The 17,401-nt window shown below is 36.6% G+C and overlaps 1 protein-coding gene and 1 long non-coding RNA gene across 2 annotated transcripts; one reads left to right on the forward strand and one right to left on the reverse strand.

Annotated features, from left to right (window-relative positions):
* Positions 1-8,660: 8,660 nt before the first annotated feature.
* On the reverse strand, positions 8,661-15,262 carry LOC145605355 (translocation protein SEC62-like). The gene is made up of 5 exons (XM_081661394.1): positions 15,079-15,262; positions 13,882-14,196; positions 10,806-11,007; positions 10,213-10,441; positions 8,661-9,096 (listed from the first exon to the last, which is right to left on the reverse strand). The coding sequence occupies exons 1-5, from the start codon at positions 15,163-15,165 to the stop codon at positions 8,823-8,825; spliced, it is 1,107 nt and encodes a 368-aa protein (XP_081517520.1). The 5' UTR covers positions 15,166-15,262; the 3' UTR covers positions 8,661-8,822.
* A 902-nt stretch (positions 15,263-16,164) lies between these two features.
* LOC145606028 (uncharacterized) lies at positions 16,165-17,066 on the forward strand. Its single transcript, XR_014105197.1, has 2 exons — positions 16,165-16,510; positions 16,814-17,066. It is a non-coding gene; the product is annotated as an uncharacterized LOC145606028 (long non-coding RNA).
* Positions 17,067-17,401: the final 335 nt, after the last annotated feature.

A 17,401-nucleotide genomic window follows, 5' to 3' on the forward strand; every position in this document is an offset into this window, starting at 1 on the left:
CTTTTTAGGAAGTTTCTTTTTAGTTGACACGTTTCGTTTTTGGGTAAATTTTTTACCTTGCATTTATAAGTTACCCCACTTGCTTTTTCATTTTCTATCACTCTCTCTCCTCTCCTTAATATATGTGCCTAAATCACACGCGTCAACTAAATAGAAACGGAGGAAGTATACTAAATGAGATTAAACATGTTGAAATGATTTGGATATAGAGTGTGTGCAATCACTTTTCACTTCACCTCTATTTATTTTTATAAGTTGGGCATGTCTAAGTAGAGCTGTTAATTCGGGTATTCAAGTCGGGTTTAGGTTAGGTTAAATTAGGTCTCGGGTTAAATCAGTATCAGGTTATGTCGGGTTAATCTAGCTTCAGATCAGGTTCAAGTTCAGGTCGGATCAATTTCAGTTCAAGTTATAACGGGTCGTTCACCTTTCGGATATAATAAATATCGATGTGGCCAAGTTGAACTATATAATTACGCCTTCCATAATTTGATCAAGCATCATCAAGATTTTATTAAACCTATATACCAGTAATAGATAACGAAAGGTATATAAGCTGAACAAAAGATTTTATTAAATCGGATTGAGGATTTACAAAATTATACCAGTATATAAGCTAAATAAAAGATATATAAAATCTTATTAAACCTTCCATGACTTGGGTTCTGATTTTAATTGGACCGGGTACTAGTTTGGGTTTGGATTGTTTTCGGGTCGGATTTAATCGGTTGACGGTTATTATCAGGTCGGATGCAAGTTCGAGTTCGGTTTCAGGTCATCAAGTATTCGATCAAATCGATTTTTGGTTAAGATCAGGTCAGGTTTAGGTCAGGTTACAGGTCACTAGATTCACCTCATTGCCCGAGTACAACTGGGTTCAGATCATTGTCGGTTAAGGTTAGGTTCTCGGGTCGGGTCAGTTTTTGACAACTCAAGCTATAATCCACACTTTTTTGAGGAAATTTTGAGGTTTCGGGGCCCGGCGGAAAAATTTTTTGAGACCCTAGGGGATATATCTCGGGGTCATATAATGCCGGTTGAAACCATATATGATCATTATATGTTGTCATAAACGTACGTGGTAGGCTTGAATTTACGAAATCACTACAAGTTCTGAACGGGTAAAATAACCGTTGTTTAAGGGCACATTGGGTGGTTCCATTGTCCTTATTGGACTCCTGGAGGGCATTAGGAACCATGGTAAACATCTCAGCAATTTTTATTTTCGAGCGAAAAAACGTCAAAAAATTACAATATTGAAGGCTATAATCCACGTTTTTTTTAGGAAATTTTGAGGTTTTGGGGCACAGTGGCGAAAAGTGTTGAGACCTTGAAAAATATATCTCGGTGTCATATAATGCCTTTTGAAACCATATATGATCATTATATGTTGTCATAGACGTACGTGGTAGGCTTAAGTTTATGAAAACACTGCAAGTTGTGAATGGGTAAAATGAACGTCGTAAGGGCATATTGTGTGGTTCCACCGACCCAATTGGACTTCCAAAGGGTATTAGGGACCATGATAAACATCTTGGCAATTTGTATTTTCGGGCTAAAAAAGGTTACAAAATTACAAAATTAAAGGCTATAATCCACGATTTTTGAGGAAATTTTGAGGTTTAAGGGCCCGGTGGAAAAAAGCCTTGAGACCCTAAAGGATACATCTCGGGGTCATATAATGCCATTTGAAACCATATATGATCATTATATATTGTCATAAACATCCGTTGTAGGATTGAATTTAATCAATACAAGTTGTGAACGGGTAAAATGACCATTTAAGGGCCTATTGGATGGTTCCACCGACCTAATTTGACTTCCGGAAGGTATTAGGGACCATGGTCAAAATCTCGTTAATTTTTATTTTCAGGCGAAAAAAACGTCAAAAAATTATAAAATTGTAGGCTATAATCCACGATTTTTAAGGAAGTTTTGAGGTTTCGGGGCCCGGTGGCGAAAAGCCTTAAGACCCTAAGGAATACACCTCGGGGTCATATAATGCCGTTTGAAACCATATATGATCGTCATATGTTGTCATAATTGTGGTGATGGCTTGAGTTTACAAAATCGGTGCAAGTTGCGAACGGGTAAAATGACCGTTGTTTTAGGGCATATTGGGTGGTTCCACCGACCCAATTGGACTTTCGGAGGGTATTAGGGACAATGATAAATATCTCGACAATTTTTATTTTTGGGCGAAAAAAGGTTACAAAATTACAAAATTGAAGGCTATAATCCACGTTTTTTGAGGAAATTTTTAGGTTTGAGGGCCCGGTGGAGAAATTCTTTGAGACCCTAAGGGATACATTTCGGGGTCATATAATGCCGTTTGAAACCATATATGATCATTATATATTTTCATAAACGTCCTTGGTAGGCTTGAGTTTACAAAATCACTACAAGTTGTGAACGGGTAAAATGACCGTTTAAGGGCATATTGGATGGTTCCACCAACCCAATTTGACCCCCGGAGGGTATTAGGGCAATGGTAAAAATCTCGTTAATTTTCCGGGCGAAATAAAGGTCAAAAAATTACGAAATTGTAGGCTATACTTCACGCTTTTTAAGGAAATTTTGAGGTTACAACCCGTTGGCGAAAAGCCTTGAGACCCTAAGGGATACATCTCAGGGTCATATAATGCCGTTTGAAACCATATATAATCATTATATAATGTCATAACATCTGTGGTAGGCTTGAGTTTACGAAAACGGTGCAAGTTGTGAACGTGTGAAATGACCGTTTAAGGGCATATTAGATGGTTCCGCTGACCTAATTTGACTTCCGGAGGGTATTAGGGACCATGCTCAAAATCGCGTTAATTTTTATTTCCAGGCGAAAAAAGGTCAAAAAATTACAAAATTGAAGGCTATAATCCAAGCTTTTTAATGAAATTTTTGAGGTTTCGGGGCACGATGGAGAAAAGCCTTGAGACCCTAAGGGATACATCTCAGAGTCATATAATGCCGTTTGAAATCATATATGATTATTATATGTTGTAATAACTGTCGTGGTAGGCTTGACTTTTCAAAATCAGTGCAAGTTGCGAACGGGTAAAAATGACCGTTGTTTAAAGGCATATTGGGTGGTTCCACCGACCCAATTGGACCCCTGGAGGGTATTAGGAACCATGGTAAACATCTCAGCAATTTTTATCTCCGGGCAAAAAAACGTCAAAATATTACAATATTGAAGGCTATAATCCACCCGTTTTTAGGAAATTTTAAGGTTTTAGGGCACAGTGGCAAAGGTGGTGAGACCTTAAGGAATATATCTCGGTGTCATATAATGCCGTTTGAAACCATATATGATCATTATATGTTGTCATAAACGTACGTGGTAGGCTTGAGTTTACGAAATCACTATAAGTTGTGACCGGGTAAAATGACCGTTGTTTTAGGGCATATTGGGTGGTTCCACCGACCCAATTGGACTTCCGGAGGCTATTAGGGACCATGATAAACATCGGCAATTTTTATTTTCGGGCGAAAAAAGGTTGCAAAATTACAAAATTGAAGGCTATAATCCACGTTTTTTGAGGAAATTTTGAGGATTAGGAGCCAGGTGGAGAAAAGCCTTGGGACCCTAAGGGATACCTTTCGGGGACATATAATGCTGTTTGAAACCATATATGATCATTATATATTGTCATAAACGTCCGTGGTAGGCTTGAATTTATGAAATCACTACAAGTTGTGAACGGGTAAAATGACCGTTTAAGAGCATATTGGATGGTTTCACCGACCCAATTTGACTCCCGGAGAGTATTAGGGATCATGGTAAAAATCTCGTTAATTTTTGTTTCCGGGAGAAAAAAGGTCAAAAAATTACAAAATCGTAGGCTATAATCCACGCTTTTTAAGGAAATTTTGAGGTTTTAGGGCCCGGTGGTGAAAAGCCTTGAGACCCTAAGGGATACATCTCGGGGTCATATATTGCCGTTTGAAACCATATATGATCATTATATGTTGTCATAATTGTCGTGGTAGGCTTGAGTTTACAAAAATGGTGCAAGTTGCGAACGGGTAAAATGACCATTGTTTAAGGGCATATTGGGTGGTTCCACCAACCCAACTACACTCTTGGAGGGTATTAGAAACCACGGTAAACATTTCAACAATTTTTATTTCCGGTTGAAAAAACGTCAAAAAATGACATTATTGAAGGCTATAATCCACGCTTTTTTAGGAAATTTCGAGGTTTTGGGGCACAGGGGCGAAAAAGTGTTGAGAGCTAAAGGAATATATCTTGGTGTCATATAATGCCGTTTGAAACCATTTATGATCATTATACGTTGTCATAAATGTACGTGGTAGGCTTGCGTTTACGAAATCACTGCAAGTTGTGAACGGGTAAAATGACCGTTTAAGGGAATATTGGTTGGTTCCACCGACCCAAGTGGACTTCCGGAGGGTATTAGGGACCATGATAAACATCTCGGGCATTTTTTATTTTTGGGCGAAAAAAGGTTACAAAATAACAAAATTGAAGGCTATAATCCACGTTTTTGAGGAAATTTTGAGGTTTAAGGGCCCGGTAGAGAAAAGCTTTGAGACCCTAGCTAAGGGATACATCTCGGGGTCATATAATGCCGTTTGAAACCATATATGATCATTTATATTGTCATACACATCCGTGGTAGACTTGAGTTTAACGAAATCACTTTGTGAACAGGTAAAATGACCGTTTAAGGGCATATTGGATGGTTCCACCGACCCAATTTGACTTCCAGAGGGTATTAGGGCCAAAATCTCGTTAATTTTTATTTCAGGGCGAAAAAACGTCAAAAAATTACAAAATTGTAGGCTATAATTCACGGTTTTTATGGAAATTTTGATGTTTCGGGGTTCGGTGGCTAAAAGCCTTAAGACCCTAAGGGATACATCTCGGGGTCATATAAGTCCGTTTGAAACCATATATGATCATTATATGTGTCATAATTGTGGTGGTAGGCTTGAGTTTACAAAATCGGAAAAAGTTGTGAACGGCTAAAATGACCGTTGTTTTAGGGCATATTGGGTGGTTCCACCGACCCAATTGGACTCCTAGAGGGTATTAGGAACCTTATCTCAACAATTTTTATTTCCGGACGAAAAAACGTTAAAAAATAAAAAAATATTGAAGGCTATAATCCACGCTTTTTTAGAAAATTTTGAGGTTTTGGGGCACGGTGGCGAAAAGTATTGAGACCTTAAGGAATATATCTCGGTGTCATATAATGCCGTTTGAAAACATATATGATCATTATATGTTGTCATAAACGTACGTGGTAGGCTTGAGTGTACGAAATGAGTACAAGTTGTGAACCGGTAAAATGACCGTTTAAAGGCATATTGAGTGGTTCCACTGACCCAATTGGACTTCCGGTGGATATTAAGGACCATGGTCAAAATCTCGTTGATTTTTATTTTCAGGCGAAAAAGGTCAAAATATTACAAATTTGTAGGCTATAATCCACGCTTTTAAAAGAAATTTTTGAGGTTTCAGGATCCGGTGGCGAAAAGCCTTGAGACCCTCAGGGATACATCTCGGGGTCATATAATGCCGTTTGAAACCATATATGATCATTATATGTTGTCATAATTGTCGTGGTAGGCTTGAGTTTACAAAATCGGTGCAAGTTGCAAACGGGTAAAATGACTGTTGTTTAAGGGCATATTGGGTGGTTCCACCGACCCAATTGGACTCCTGGAGGGTATAAGGAACCATGGTAAACATCTCAGCAATTTTTATTTCCGGCCGAAAAAAGTCAAAAAATTAAAATATTGAAGGCTATAATCCACGCTTTTTTAGAAAATTTTGAGGCTTTGGGGCACAGTGGCGTAAAGTGTTGAGACCTTAAAGAATATATCTCGGTGTCATATAATGTCGTTTTAAACCATATATGATCCTTATATGTTGTCATAAACGTACGTGGTAGGCTTGAGTTTACGAAAACACTGCAAGTTGTGAACGAGTTAAATGACCGTTTAAGGGCATATTGTGTGGTTTCACCGACCCAATTGGACTCCGGAGGGTATTAGAGACCATGATAAACATCTCGGCAGTTTTTATTTTCTGGCAAAAGATGGTTAAAAAATTACAAAATTAAAGGCTATAATCCACGTTTTTTGAGGAAATTTTGGGGTTAAAGGGCCTAGTGGAAAAAAGCCTTGAGACCCTATGGGATACATCTCGGGATCATATAATGCCATTTGAAACCATATATGATCATTATATATTGTCATAAATTTCTGTGGTAGGCTTGAGTTTACGAAAACACAAAGTGCAATTTAAAGTTAGGGAAATGATGAGCTTGAGTAATGTGACAAGTGGGTGCACTCTTTCATTCATTGAGGGGGATTGTGAACTTTGTGATTTTGGGGATTTTGATTTTAGAGAATTTGAAATTATATACTGAACAATTTGTTTGTTTAATTGAGTGTATAGATTAGATTAAAAGTATTCTTTTTGCTGATCTTGTCAGTGTTTAGTTTTTGACAAGGATACGTGAGGTGAAATGAATGTGAGGGTAACTTAGCTAGCGGTGCACTTCTTCAATCGCGATTTTACCCGCTTTTAGCTAGCGGTGCACTTCTTCAATCCCAACTAACCATTTGTTTTTTGTTCACCTATATAACCACTTTCACACACTTTGTTTTAGCATGCAGGACACTTGTCATCCAAGGGAAAAAGGTGGATTATGTCATAATATTGGTTTACTTTGTTGGTTAGTTCATAAATTCTATTATATAAATTGGTATTGTAACCCGCAATATTGGTTGATATGCCTGCAGACGATCACAGTTTACGAAATCACTATAAGTTGTGAACTGGTTGATATGCCTACAGACGATCACAGTTTACGAAATCACTATAAGTTGTGAACTGGTAAAATGACTGTTTAAGGGCATATTGGATGGTTCCACCGACCCAATTTGACTCCCGGAGGGTATTAGGTACCTTGGTCAAAATCTCGTTAATTTTTATTTCCGGGCGAAAAAAAATCAAAAAATTACAAAATTGAAGGCTATAATCTACGCTTTTTAAGGAAATTTTGAGGTTTCGGGGCCCGTTGACGAAAATTCTTGAGACCCATAAGGGATAAATCTCTGGTTCATATAATGCCGTTTGAAGCCATATATGATCATTATATATTGTCATAAACGTCTATGTAGGCTTGAGTTTACGAAATCACTACAAGCTGTGAACAGCTAAAATGACCGTTTAAGGGCATATTGGATGATTCCACCGACCCTATTTGACTTCTAGAGGGTGTTAGTGACCATGGTCAAAATCTCGTTAATTTTTATTTTCGGGCCAAAAAAGGTCAAAAAATTACAAAATTGAAGGCTAATAATCCACGTTTTTTAAGGAAATTTTGAGGTTTCGAGGCCCGGTGGCGAAAAGCCTTGAGATCCTAAGGGATACATCTTGGGCTCATATAATGCCGTTTGAAACCGTATATGATCATTATATAGCCTTTAATTTTGTAATTTTTTGACTTTTTTTCGCTAGTAAATAAAAATTGTCAAGATGTTTACCATGGTCCCGAATACTCTCCGAGTGTTTAATTGGGTAGTTGGAACCATCCAATTTGCCTTTAAATGGTGATTTTACTTGTTTTCGTACATTCCTCTTGTGTTGTCTATAAGCTCTCACGGGGCCTTTACGTTCCCAGATAATGGTCATATATGGGTTTACACAATATTATATGATCCCGGGATTCATCTCGTAGTGTTCCATGAATTCAAACACCAACTCCTGACACCTCCTAACTCGCTCCGATTAGTAGAGCTGTCGATTCGGGTATCCAAGTCGGGTTTGGGATGGGTCAAATCATGTCTCGGAATAAATTAGGATCAGGTTATGTCGGGTCAATCTTGCCTCAAATCAGGTTCAAGTTCCGGTTGGATCAATTCAGTTGAGGTTACTCTGGGTCGTTCATCTTTTCGGATATATGTCGAGTTCAATTCGAGCCAATTCAGATCGGATTCAATTTCAGGTTCGGCTTGTGTGTGACTCAGGTTTGACTTGGTTAATAGATGGTACCTTCGAGTTCGAGTTAGTGTTGAATTGGGTTTTGGTTCAAGTTCAATTCCAATAAATATCGATGTGTTCAAGTTAAACCTATATAATTACACCTTCCATAATTTGATCAGCATTATCAAGATTTTATTAAACCTATACATGAGTAATAAAGAACAAAAGGTATACAAGTTGAATCGGATTGTGGGTTTATAGTTTTGTACCACTATATAAGTTGAACAAAAGGCATATAAATTTTATTAAACCTTCCATGACTCGGGTACAGGTTTTAGTTGAGTCGAGCACTAGCTCAGGTTCAGATTGTTGTTGGGTTGGATTGAATCGGTAGGTTGACGGTTACTCTCAAGTCGGGAGCAGATTCGGGTTCAAGTCAACAAATATTGGATCAAATCGGTTGTTAGTTAACATCAGGTTCAGGTTCAGGTTCAGGTCGGGTTACAGGTCACTAGTTTCACCCCATTGTCCAGGTACAGGTTGGGTTCAAGTTATTGCCGGTTCAGATCTGGTTCTCGGGTTGGGTCAGTTTTTGACAGCTCTTTGTCTATATATATATATATATATATAAATATTATGAACAAATGTCTAAGCAAATTTAGTTGTAAAAAAAGGCGAAACCAAGATTAAAGTCCAATAAGGTCTAATAAGTTCAATTCAAATAAAATCAGATGAAAGGATCCCCTAGGTTTCTCTCACACGATAAATACATGGTTTTACACTGTAAAGGGAGAGAATTGTAACAAAAATGGTAGCCATAAAACTGAGTTTTTAAGTAGGACAAAATTAACACCACCGATTATTCACCTCCATGATGTTGTTGTGACTGCCCCTTGTCATCCTCGATATCCTCTACAGTTTCTTCCACAGGCTCATCACCAACATCAATATCAACATCTACGCTACTTGGTGGTGGTGGCACCTCAAAGTTTGATCCAATATCACTTGCAGACTCATTTTGAAAGTCAGTCACATTGAATCCCTCAGGTTGTTGCTTCATTATTCCTGAGATAGCCAGTTTCGGGGACCACTCCAGGACATCATCGATGATGTTAGAAACCCTCCTCTGGTACCTGAAAACATAAACTTTGGCCATTAGACTCTATTCCCTTCAACTTAAACCTATCACCGGGGTCCTAGATTCCTTTCTCAGTTAGATTCAACAAAGTATTTTAAATAAGAAATTCATACTTGCCACAGTCCCATTTTAGTTAAAAAGCATACAAAACATTTTTTTTCAAATTTTTTCTAACCATGAAAAAAAACTCAGGTAAATGGGGCCTCAACACCTACTATCTTCTCTCTCTACTTCATACTCTTGTTGACCTCCTTGCGACAGTTGTCCAACACAGCTTTTTTTATGGGTTGTACTCCGTAAATATAAAATATAAAAAAAAAAAAATCTATATGCAACTATAAGTCTAAGGGTGTTTAACTCTACACTCCAATTACCAGTGGAATTTGTAGCACCTTTCCCAATCTGAGTAAATCATCTTGCTAAGGCTCCATCCACACTGAAATTCTTAATGTTTTTCATTCTATTGTACAGGATATACAAAATCTGATTCTGATATTATTTAAACGTATTGTGTGTGGTTCCGTAACTAGACCTTAGATGATAAAAGCAAGGATCTCCTATTGGGTTATCACTTCTGTTAGAAGAACATGGTCGCAAAACAAAATTAAAACCAAACTATATGATGGGGCCTGTCATAGTCTCATCTCCAAGGAAGTCTGCATTATTTTGGCACAATTTGAAATATCAATGGCCATTTCAAAGTGTCCAGTATCCAACATGGGTATTACTCCCTCCGTTTCGCATTAGTTGCAACAGTAGGCTTGGCTCATAGTTTAAGAAAATTATAGACTAGGCTATAAAGTATTGTTAGTAAGAGATAGAAGTAATAATAAAAAAAAAAAAGTAGTGTCGGTGAGATTGGTAGAAAAGAGAAATAATAAAATATTTGTGAAAGTAGGATTGGTGGGAGAGAGAAATTATAAAATAATGGTGGGTCCTTTTCAAATATAGTAGTGTTGCAACTAATACGAAACGGAGGGAATATTGGTTAGGCAATTGCACCACAACACTAAAAATGATTTTTGAAAATATAAATCAAATGCGAATTCAGAAAGGCAGACACCAGTAAGTACAGGGCTAAACAAAAATAAATTTGAATAATGACACTAACCTAGCTCGAGCAGCTTCATCAGGAGCATGATGTCTCAAAATCAATATGACAACAACAGAAGTTACAGCATAGAAAAGCCGGCTAGTCCACTTTGGTGGGTCCTCCTCATCTTTTTTAGGCCAAAAACGGAACAACTCGCTTAATGTTGCTTCTTCTGCAAGAATATTGGGGAAAATCCACACACGCTTTCCAAGGAAAATCCAAAGAGCACCAAAAATTGTGGCTCTCACTGTAATTGAAACCACCAAAATCAGTGATATATAAATTAAAGACAGACAGAATATAGAATGCAAATTAATACTAATGCAATATTATCAGATGAAGTCTGGCAATCTTCAATAAGATTGAAAGCTACCAGTGCAGAATATGCAATAAGATTGCACCAAAGAAGACAGTTGATGAATATAGATTTGAGGTGGGGTGGAGGGATCTAGTGATTCAGCAACAACTCCATACAGTGATAACAAGTACAGTAAATGAAAGTGATAACAAGTATAGGACAGGATAATAAGGATAAATTCAGAAAAAAAGAGGATAACAAGGAACAAACTACTGCTGGCAACAAAAAAAATATTAAGACAAGAGAAACATACACATTAGAACGCAAAGTATAAGTAGAAGAATCCCAGCACACGAGTAGAGTACCACAAGCTTGGCTGTGTGTGGGTATACTGGAAATAAGCAGATTGCTAATGTCAAAACAGGCCAAGAGAATGAGAGAAGTGTCTGCCACAAAGGATGCCGCTTTATGAATGTCCATACAAAGAAAGCATCATTATCTGAAAAGGTTTGAACCTGCAACATATAATAAGAAAAGCAGCAAATGAACACCAACAGGAGGGAAGAAAAACTTTAGACTTTTGTTAGAAAAGACTAGTTACTTAGCAAAAGGGACAGCAAATATATCTTACCCTAGATTCATAAGAATCATAATCGCATCAACTACAGAATAATAATACGAAAAAAAAATTATGATAATTGCCTCATGGTAAGTAAGTTCATCATTTAATTAAAAAAAATTGACAACTCAGAGAGATACAGTTTAACACTGAACAGTAAACTACGACAAAATACATTATGAATTAGCTCAGCCTTGCTGGATTCCCGTTCCCCAAACATTCGGAGAGAGAAATTCACGAGAAAACTACAGCGCCCAATTCCCAGGACATCTAATTCATCATAAATTACAAGAAAGAACAGCATCACAGCTTTTTAAGTTGAATAACAAAATTAGGGAGGACATGAATGGTCATAGATTGTACCCTAACAAGTCCATAACCGAAGACATGTTAAGTATAAACACATCACGGAGTTGGAATGTCAAAACAGAGAGAACAGACTTCATTCACATCAGCATATGATTAACATAAATCCAACCCAAACCCAAACCCAAAAACAGATTCCTACATTTTAAGATGTAAATTTAAAATAATCTGCAGACTACCCTGGAAAACTAGAGGAACCACCATCACAAATACGACCAAACACAAGTCCAGAGTCGCATCTTACAACAATAGAGGAACAGTAAAATTGTAGAAAATTTTCACTTGACAATTCACAAAACCTTGCATCGCACAGAGTCAATACAAATCCAAGATAAAGACCATGGATACACTCTTGAATAATAAGGGAAATAAATTGACGATAAAAATCAGAAAGAAAATGGATTGGGAAGCAAATTATGAGCTTCAACTCCTTTTAGTATGACCATCATTTCCTGGAGAGCCAGCTGCGTTTGCTCACCCCTCTTTCCAGTTTCCACGCCTATTTCATTCATCTCTTCCATGTCAACAGACTTGTCACCTAACGCCTTCTTTCATTTATTCCCAGGGAAAAAAAAATGCAACAGCCACAATAATACTAGACCTAAGGTCAGAAATATTCCGTTACATATAGGGCACCTTGTGAAGGCTGGTGGGTTCATCAAAGGTATTTTATACCTCCATGCCCAAACACTATAAGACTAAGACTTAAGGTTGGGAACACAAAATATAAGGACCTCATGTCTTCCACAGGGCATCAGAAAACCCAAGGAAGAGACAAACATTGAGCACAGTTTCCAGGAAAGGGAAGGATATCATGCCTAATATAGCAAGATGGCTAGCATAGTGACTATGAAAGGCAATTTAATTTGCACTAATATTCAGCAATCACCTCCATTATCAAGAATCATTGCAAGTGATGTAGAAAAATCCCAAGACATTGCATACAATGTTTTGTTTTCAAACAATAGTAATTAGCTTGGTTGCAAATGGCGACACAACAGAGGCTGTAGAGGAGCTATAGTAATATGAACTATAACGGTCTAGAAGCCAGAATCTTTACAGAATTAACAGAAACAGAGTCTCTAACACAACTTGTAAGCTCCCTTACCATCCAATGTTGAAGGCCAAAAGATGGAATTTATAACAAGAAAATTACTCGTTGTAATGAGACAATGAATAATTACTAAAATAAGGCCTACATAATCACGTCCAACAAAGAAAATGTTTCCCCTTTTATTAGACCTTCCTTTCCCCAAACCCTCGCTGTTCTCATACTATGCTGGCCTAAGGAAGCCAAAATTGTGAGAAGCAACACAAAGGGGCGCTATACAAACACCAACCCAAAGAAGCTTTCTTTCTCAATCAAGTTGACAAGAAATATTTCCAACTATCGAGTCCTAAAAAGCTACCCACAGAGTAATCCCTTAAAGAATAATCCAATCCAAGTAACTAAGAAGTTCTGAGACACATAAACACAACTTATCAAACCTGACAAACGAACCCCCTTTTCTATTAAGAGAGAAAAATCCATATCAATCCAACCAAAACCAGATTTTCTACTACTGATTCTGGGATCTAAAATCATCTCAAAGATCAGAACAAAGTAAAAGCATCTCTGAATTTGAAACAGTTGTAAAAAAATCAGAGAAAATTGTGTCAATAAGGTTATTAGAGCTTCAACATGTACACCAACAAAGAAAACACACCGAAGCCCTTTCATAAATTTAGTCAAGATCTGTTAAAAAAAAGGCAGTTAATATGTCTAACAAATAAAAAGGACGATCAGTGTTAAAACTTGCCACCCTCCATACAAAAATTTAATTGCAAAAAATCTCTTCTCCAATAAATGCCCTCCAAAGTCCAAACCATAGACCTGCACAGTATCCTACCTGGCACACTTAGAAGCATGTGGACCACACACTAAGAATAAGAACAATAACAATTATACTAAACTTACATCTCTACTAATTCCAAACCACATCGAAACAATGAGAGCTCAAAGCCTCAAGAAACAAAAAAAGTTAGCAGCCAACGCATGCCCAGCAAATAAACAATCAATAAGGTCTAAACCATATTTGATCAGCAACATAAAGCACGAGCCTTCTAAAGGGCATAGCAACATACTATTAACAACTTAGTGAGAGGAAAGTGGTGTACAGCTGTACACTCCTCTCACAAATGTGTACACTGTGATCACCCATATATACAGCTCTAATACTAACTTGGCAGCACGGCAAGTTAAAAGTCAGAAGAGGGCAAGGTTTATAAAAAGAAAAATTACCCTAATGAATATCTCAAAGTCAAACCATACTAATTTATAATACAAACTTAATTCCAAACGTGTCTTTTCCTGCTTATTTCAGGGCGTAAGGGGTTGGGTTAGGCTGGCAAAAAAGAAACTTACAGGAAAGATCTCCAAATGTGCAGGCCATGTTGACAACTTCTTCTTACCCGGCCTTAAAGTTTTTACAACACGGTCACATCGTACAATGAGGTTTTTCTTCAATAGTACATCGGCAATATCTTCTGCTTCGAGATTGCTATCTGATCCCAGTATATCTCTGATCTCTGGGTGATTTTTTAAGAATCTCACAAAATCCTTCCCCCTGAAGTACTCAACGCGTGTCTCTTGTAAAACTGCCCACCTTGACTCCAATTCTTTATGATCTCTCACCTTTTCAGCAAATAACAGGTATACATCCTTCTCTACAGCTTGTTTCTGAAACATAACACAACAATTAAAATCAGACATGTATCCACACCTCCTCAAAAACACAAATATAACTACATAAGATAAAATGGCTACATAACAAGGAAAGAATAATCTATAAGAAATCAAAGAGCCACCTCATTTGCTTTTGTAATATACTCGTTGTTTCAAATCGGTTCAAATTACCAAAGTAAACAATCTGCTAGAGCTAACCAATCAAAAACGAATAGAAAATCAAGCCACCAAATCATATAAATCACCGAAAAGACGAATTCACATAATTGGTACCAGTCTTTCCAATATGCTCCATCCGTCCCGAAACAGTTGCTACTCCCCTCCTATTCTCTCTCCCTAATTCATTCCAAATGCTCCGTAAGTCCGTATCAAGAGGAATCCAAGCAATAATCAACTTACAATTACCGAAAATGCAACAAACTTTCTTCGGACATCGCAAATTATACTATGCGTATGTTATATTCGAAGAGAAATCACTACAAAATTGACAAGCATTGCTTAGTCTTCTTTAAACACCATGATCTCATACACTATTAACATCAACCAATTACGAAAAAAACAACCTAAAACAAACAAAATTCAAATCAAAATCAGCAAAACATACTAAATTTTCATTCAACACAACAATTAAACCTCAATTCACAACAAATTACCACCAAAATTAAACAATTCATCAGCCAAACAGATAAAATCATCAACCGACACTTAATTCCATAAACAAAAACATCATCAAGAAATTAATCATTCAAAATGTGACAAATTAAACGACGAAATTCAAGATCTGTAACTAACTTAAACCCTAAATCATCAAACAAAAAAAACATCAAAAAAATCGACAAAAATGCGAGAAAAAGAGGAGAGAGAAAGAGGCGAAACCCGAGGAGGAGTATCACTGCCGCCGCTTTGCAGAGATCCGGCGGATGATCGCCGGACTTTCTTCTTATCGGCGCCGGCTTTCTTCATATTTTCTCTCTCCTCTGATAATTTTTGTGATGGAAGAAAGAAAAAATGGGTTGGTGTTTCACGTATTTCGACGAACTTATTTGAAACGTTTTTATGTAATGATCTTACAAAATCTGTTTGATTTTTTTATGCTGTACTCGAGTGTTGCATAACGACGTCATTACTTGTCGTTTTGGGGTTATGAGCTGATGTGGCGGCGTTTGGATGTGCCACCTCAGAGCCTATTATCCATGTTGGTTGGTAAGTTTTTTTTTTTTTTTTTTTTTTTTTTGGCTTACTAAGCGGCTAAGCCACAACAACAATACAAACGCATGACCTTAGACTTAACTAGTAGGTTAAGAGCCTACGGAGTAAGATTTAGTACGAGTATGTAACATGTTGGTACTTTGAATAAGTATAAGAATTAGTAAAGGTAAAAAAAGTACTTTGTAACATATTTACACTTTGGAAAATCTCATTATGAGTAGAGGTAAATAAGCAAAACTGATTACGAATAGATATTTTGAAACTAGTCAATTCCCCATTTATATGATTGTATTTAGAATTTGAGTACAACGGTAAATCAAATTCTATCAAGTAGAGTACTTAGCTAGTAGCTTACCATCACTTTGATTTCAATCAATGTAAATGTTGACAACTTATTGTTCGACGTTATTCTTTTTCTATGCGTTTGTATTACCTTAGACAAGTTAGATTGTAAAAATACGGAGTTTCAAACTTGGAAAGAATATATTGCATTGATTATGCTATAGCATATCTTGTTACATTTAGCATACGGTAGTTGTTACTTTTCGAGGATGAAATTTAAAATGAGCATGGTGGTTAGTTAATGAGACTCTGTTCCAAACTATGTCTAATTTATAGCTCAATATATCACAAGAAATAGACTCATATGAGCCTTAAAGAAGATCCTCCCTCATGAGCAAGCCACACACATGGACCCACATGAAATTGTAATAATATAACAAATGATTTAGATATTTGTGGACGGTGAAAAATACAAAATCAAAGCACAACCTTATCCCTCCTCAAATGCATCATCTTTGCTCTGTGTCACCTCAAACTCCATTACCAACAACAACAAACAACTTCTTTCACTTCTTCAATCCCAATAATTCTACTACTAATAATCATGGTTTATATGGAATTAATTGGAGATTTAATCCACTAATTATGCTACCCAAAAGAGGCAATAGTAATCATCAAAGGTGGATTATTTCATCAGCAATGGAAAATGATTCAAATTTTGAAGTGGACCAAGATAAGGCTAGACAAGCTCTTAGTGATCTTGACCAACAGTTTGATTCTCTCTCCTCCAAACAAGTCAATCCACCTAAAATTAGAGGTATTATTTAATTTTTCTCCTTTTCTTATCGTATTAAATTAATTTACTTCCTCCGTTTTTAATCAATAGTCGTTTTAGTTTATATGATGGTGTATGCTACCTTGTTTACTATGTGCATGATTAACAAATTTGCATAAATAGGGTAAAAATCTAGTAGCACCACCTAAATTAAACTGATCAGAGTAATTTGGTTTTTTTTTCAAAGGTTTCGTTTCTATTACAGTAACACCACAAGATAATGTTACCTTTTTTTATGTTGCGCCATAGGACTAACAAAATTAATGTGTTTGAAAATTAATGCAGCCTCGAGTATTGGCGATTTGACGGGGCAAGTGAGAGATGAGCCACCGGAAATATCAGGATCATATTTAGGATATACAGCATTTGTTCTTTTTTTGTTCACAATATTGTATAATGTACTTTTCTTTACAGTCATTAAACCTTCTGTTGATGGACCAGATGAAGATATTGTATCTACTAATGTTACTTCAATTTATCAAACTCCTGATGTAATAAGCCAACCATAACAATATAAACACTTTAACTTGATTATTCAGAGTTGATATCTAATTCGTTTATTAGCATTTTTCTCCAAATCAGATGATGATCTTGATATTACTGGTAGATTGTTGTTATTTATTATCTTTGTTATTGAGATTTAATTTAAAACCAATTATTGTTCCAAACAATATCAATGATGTTGGTTTGATAGGTTGTCGTACACCTGTCAAAAATAAATTCCTAACAAAACCAACTAACAATGTAGTAGGATAAATAGGGTCGAATCCACAGAGAGATGGCTATTCAATCTAACTTTAAGGTATGGAGAAACTAAACTATGTCACGAAATTGGGATTGAAAAGTAGTCTAAATTAAAAAAGGAATAAAACA

Source organism: Chenopodium album, chromosome 22, assembly GCF_948465745.1.
Source record: "Chenopodium album chromosome 22, dcCheAlbu1.1, whole genome shotgun sequence".
In the NCBI taxonomy this organism is placed as follows: Eukaryota; Viridiplantae; Streptophyta; class Magnoliopsida; order Caryophyllales; family Amaranthaceae; genus Chenopodium; species Chenopodium album.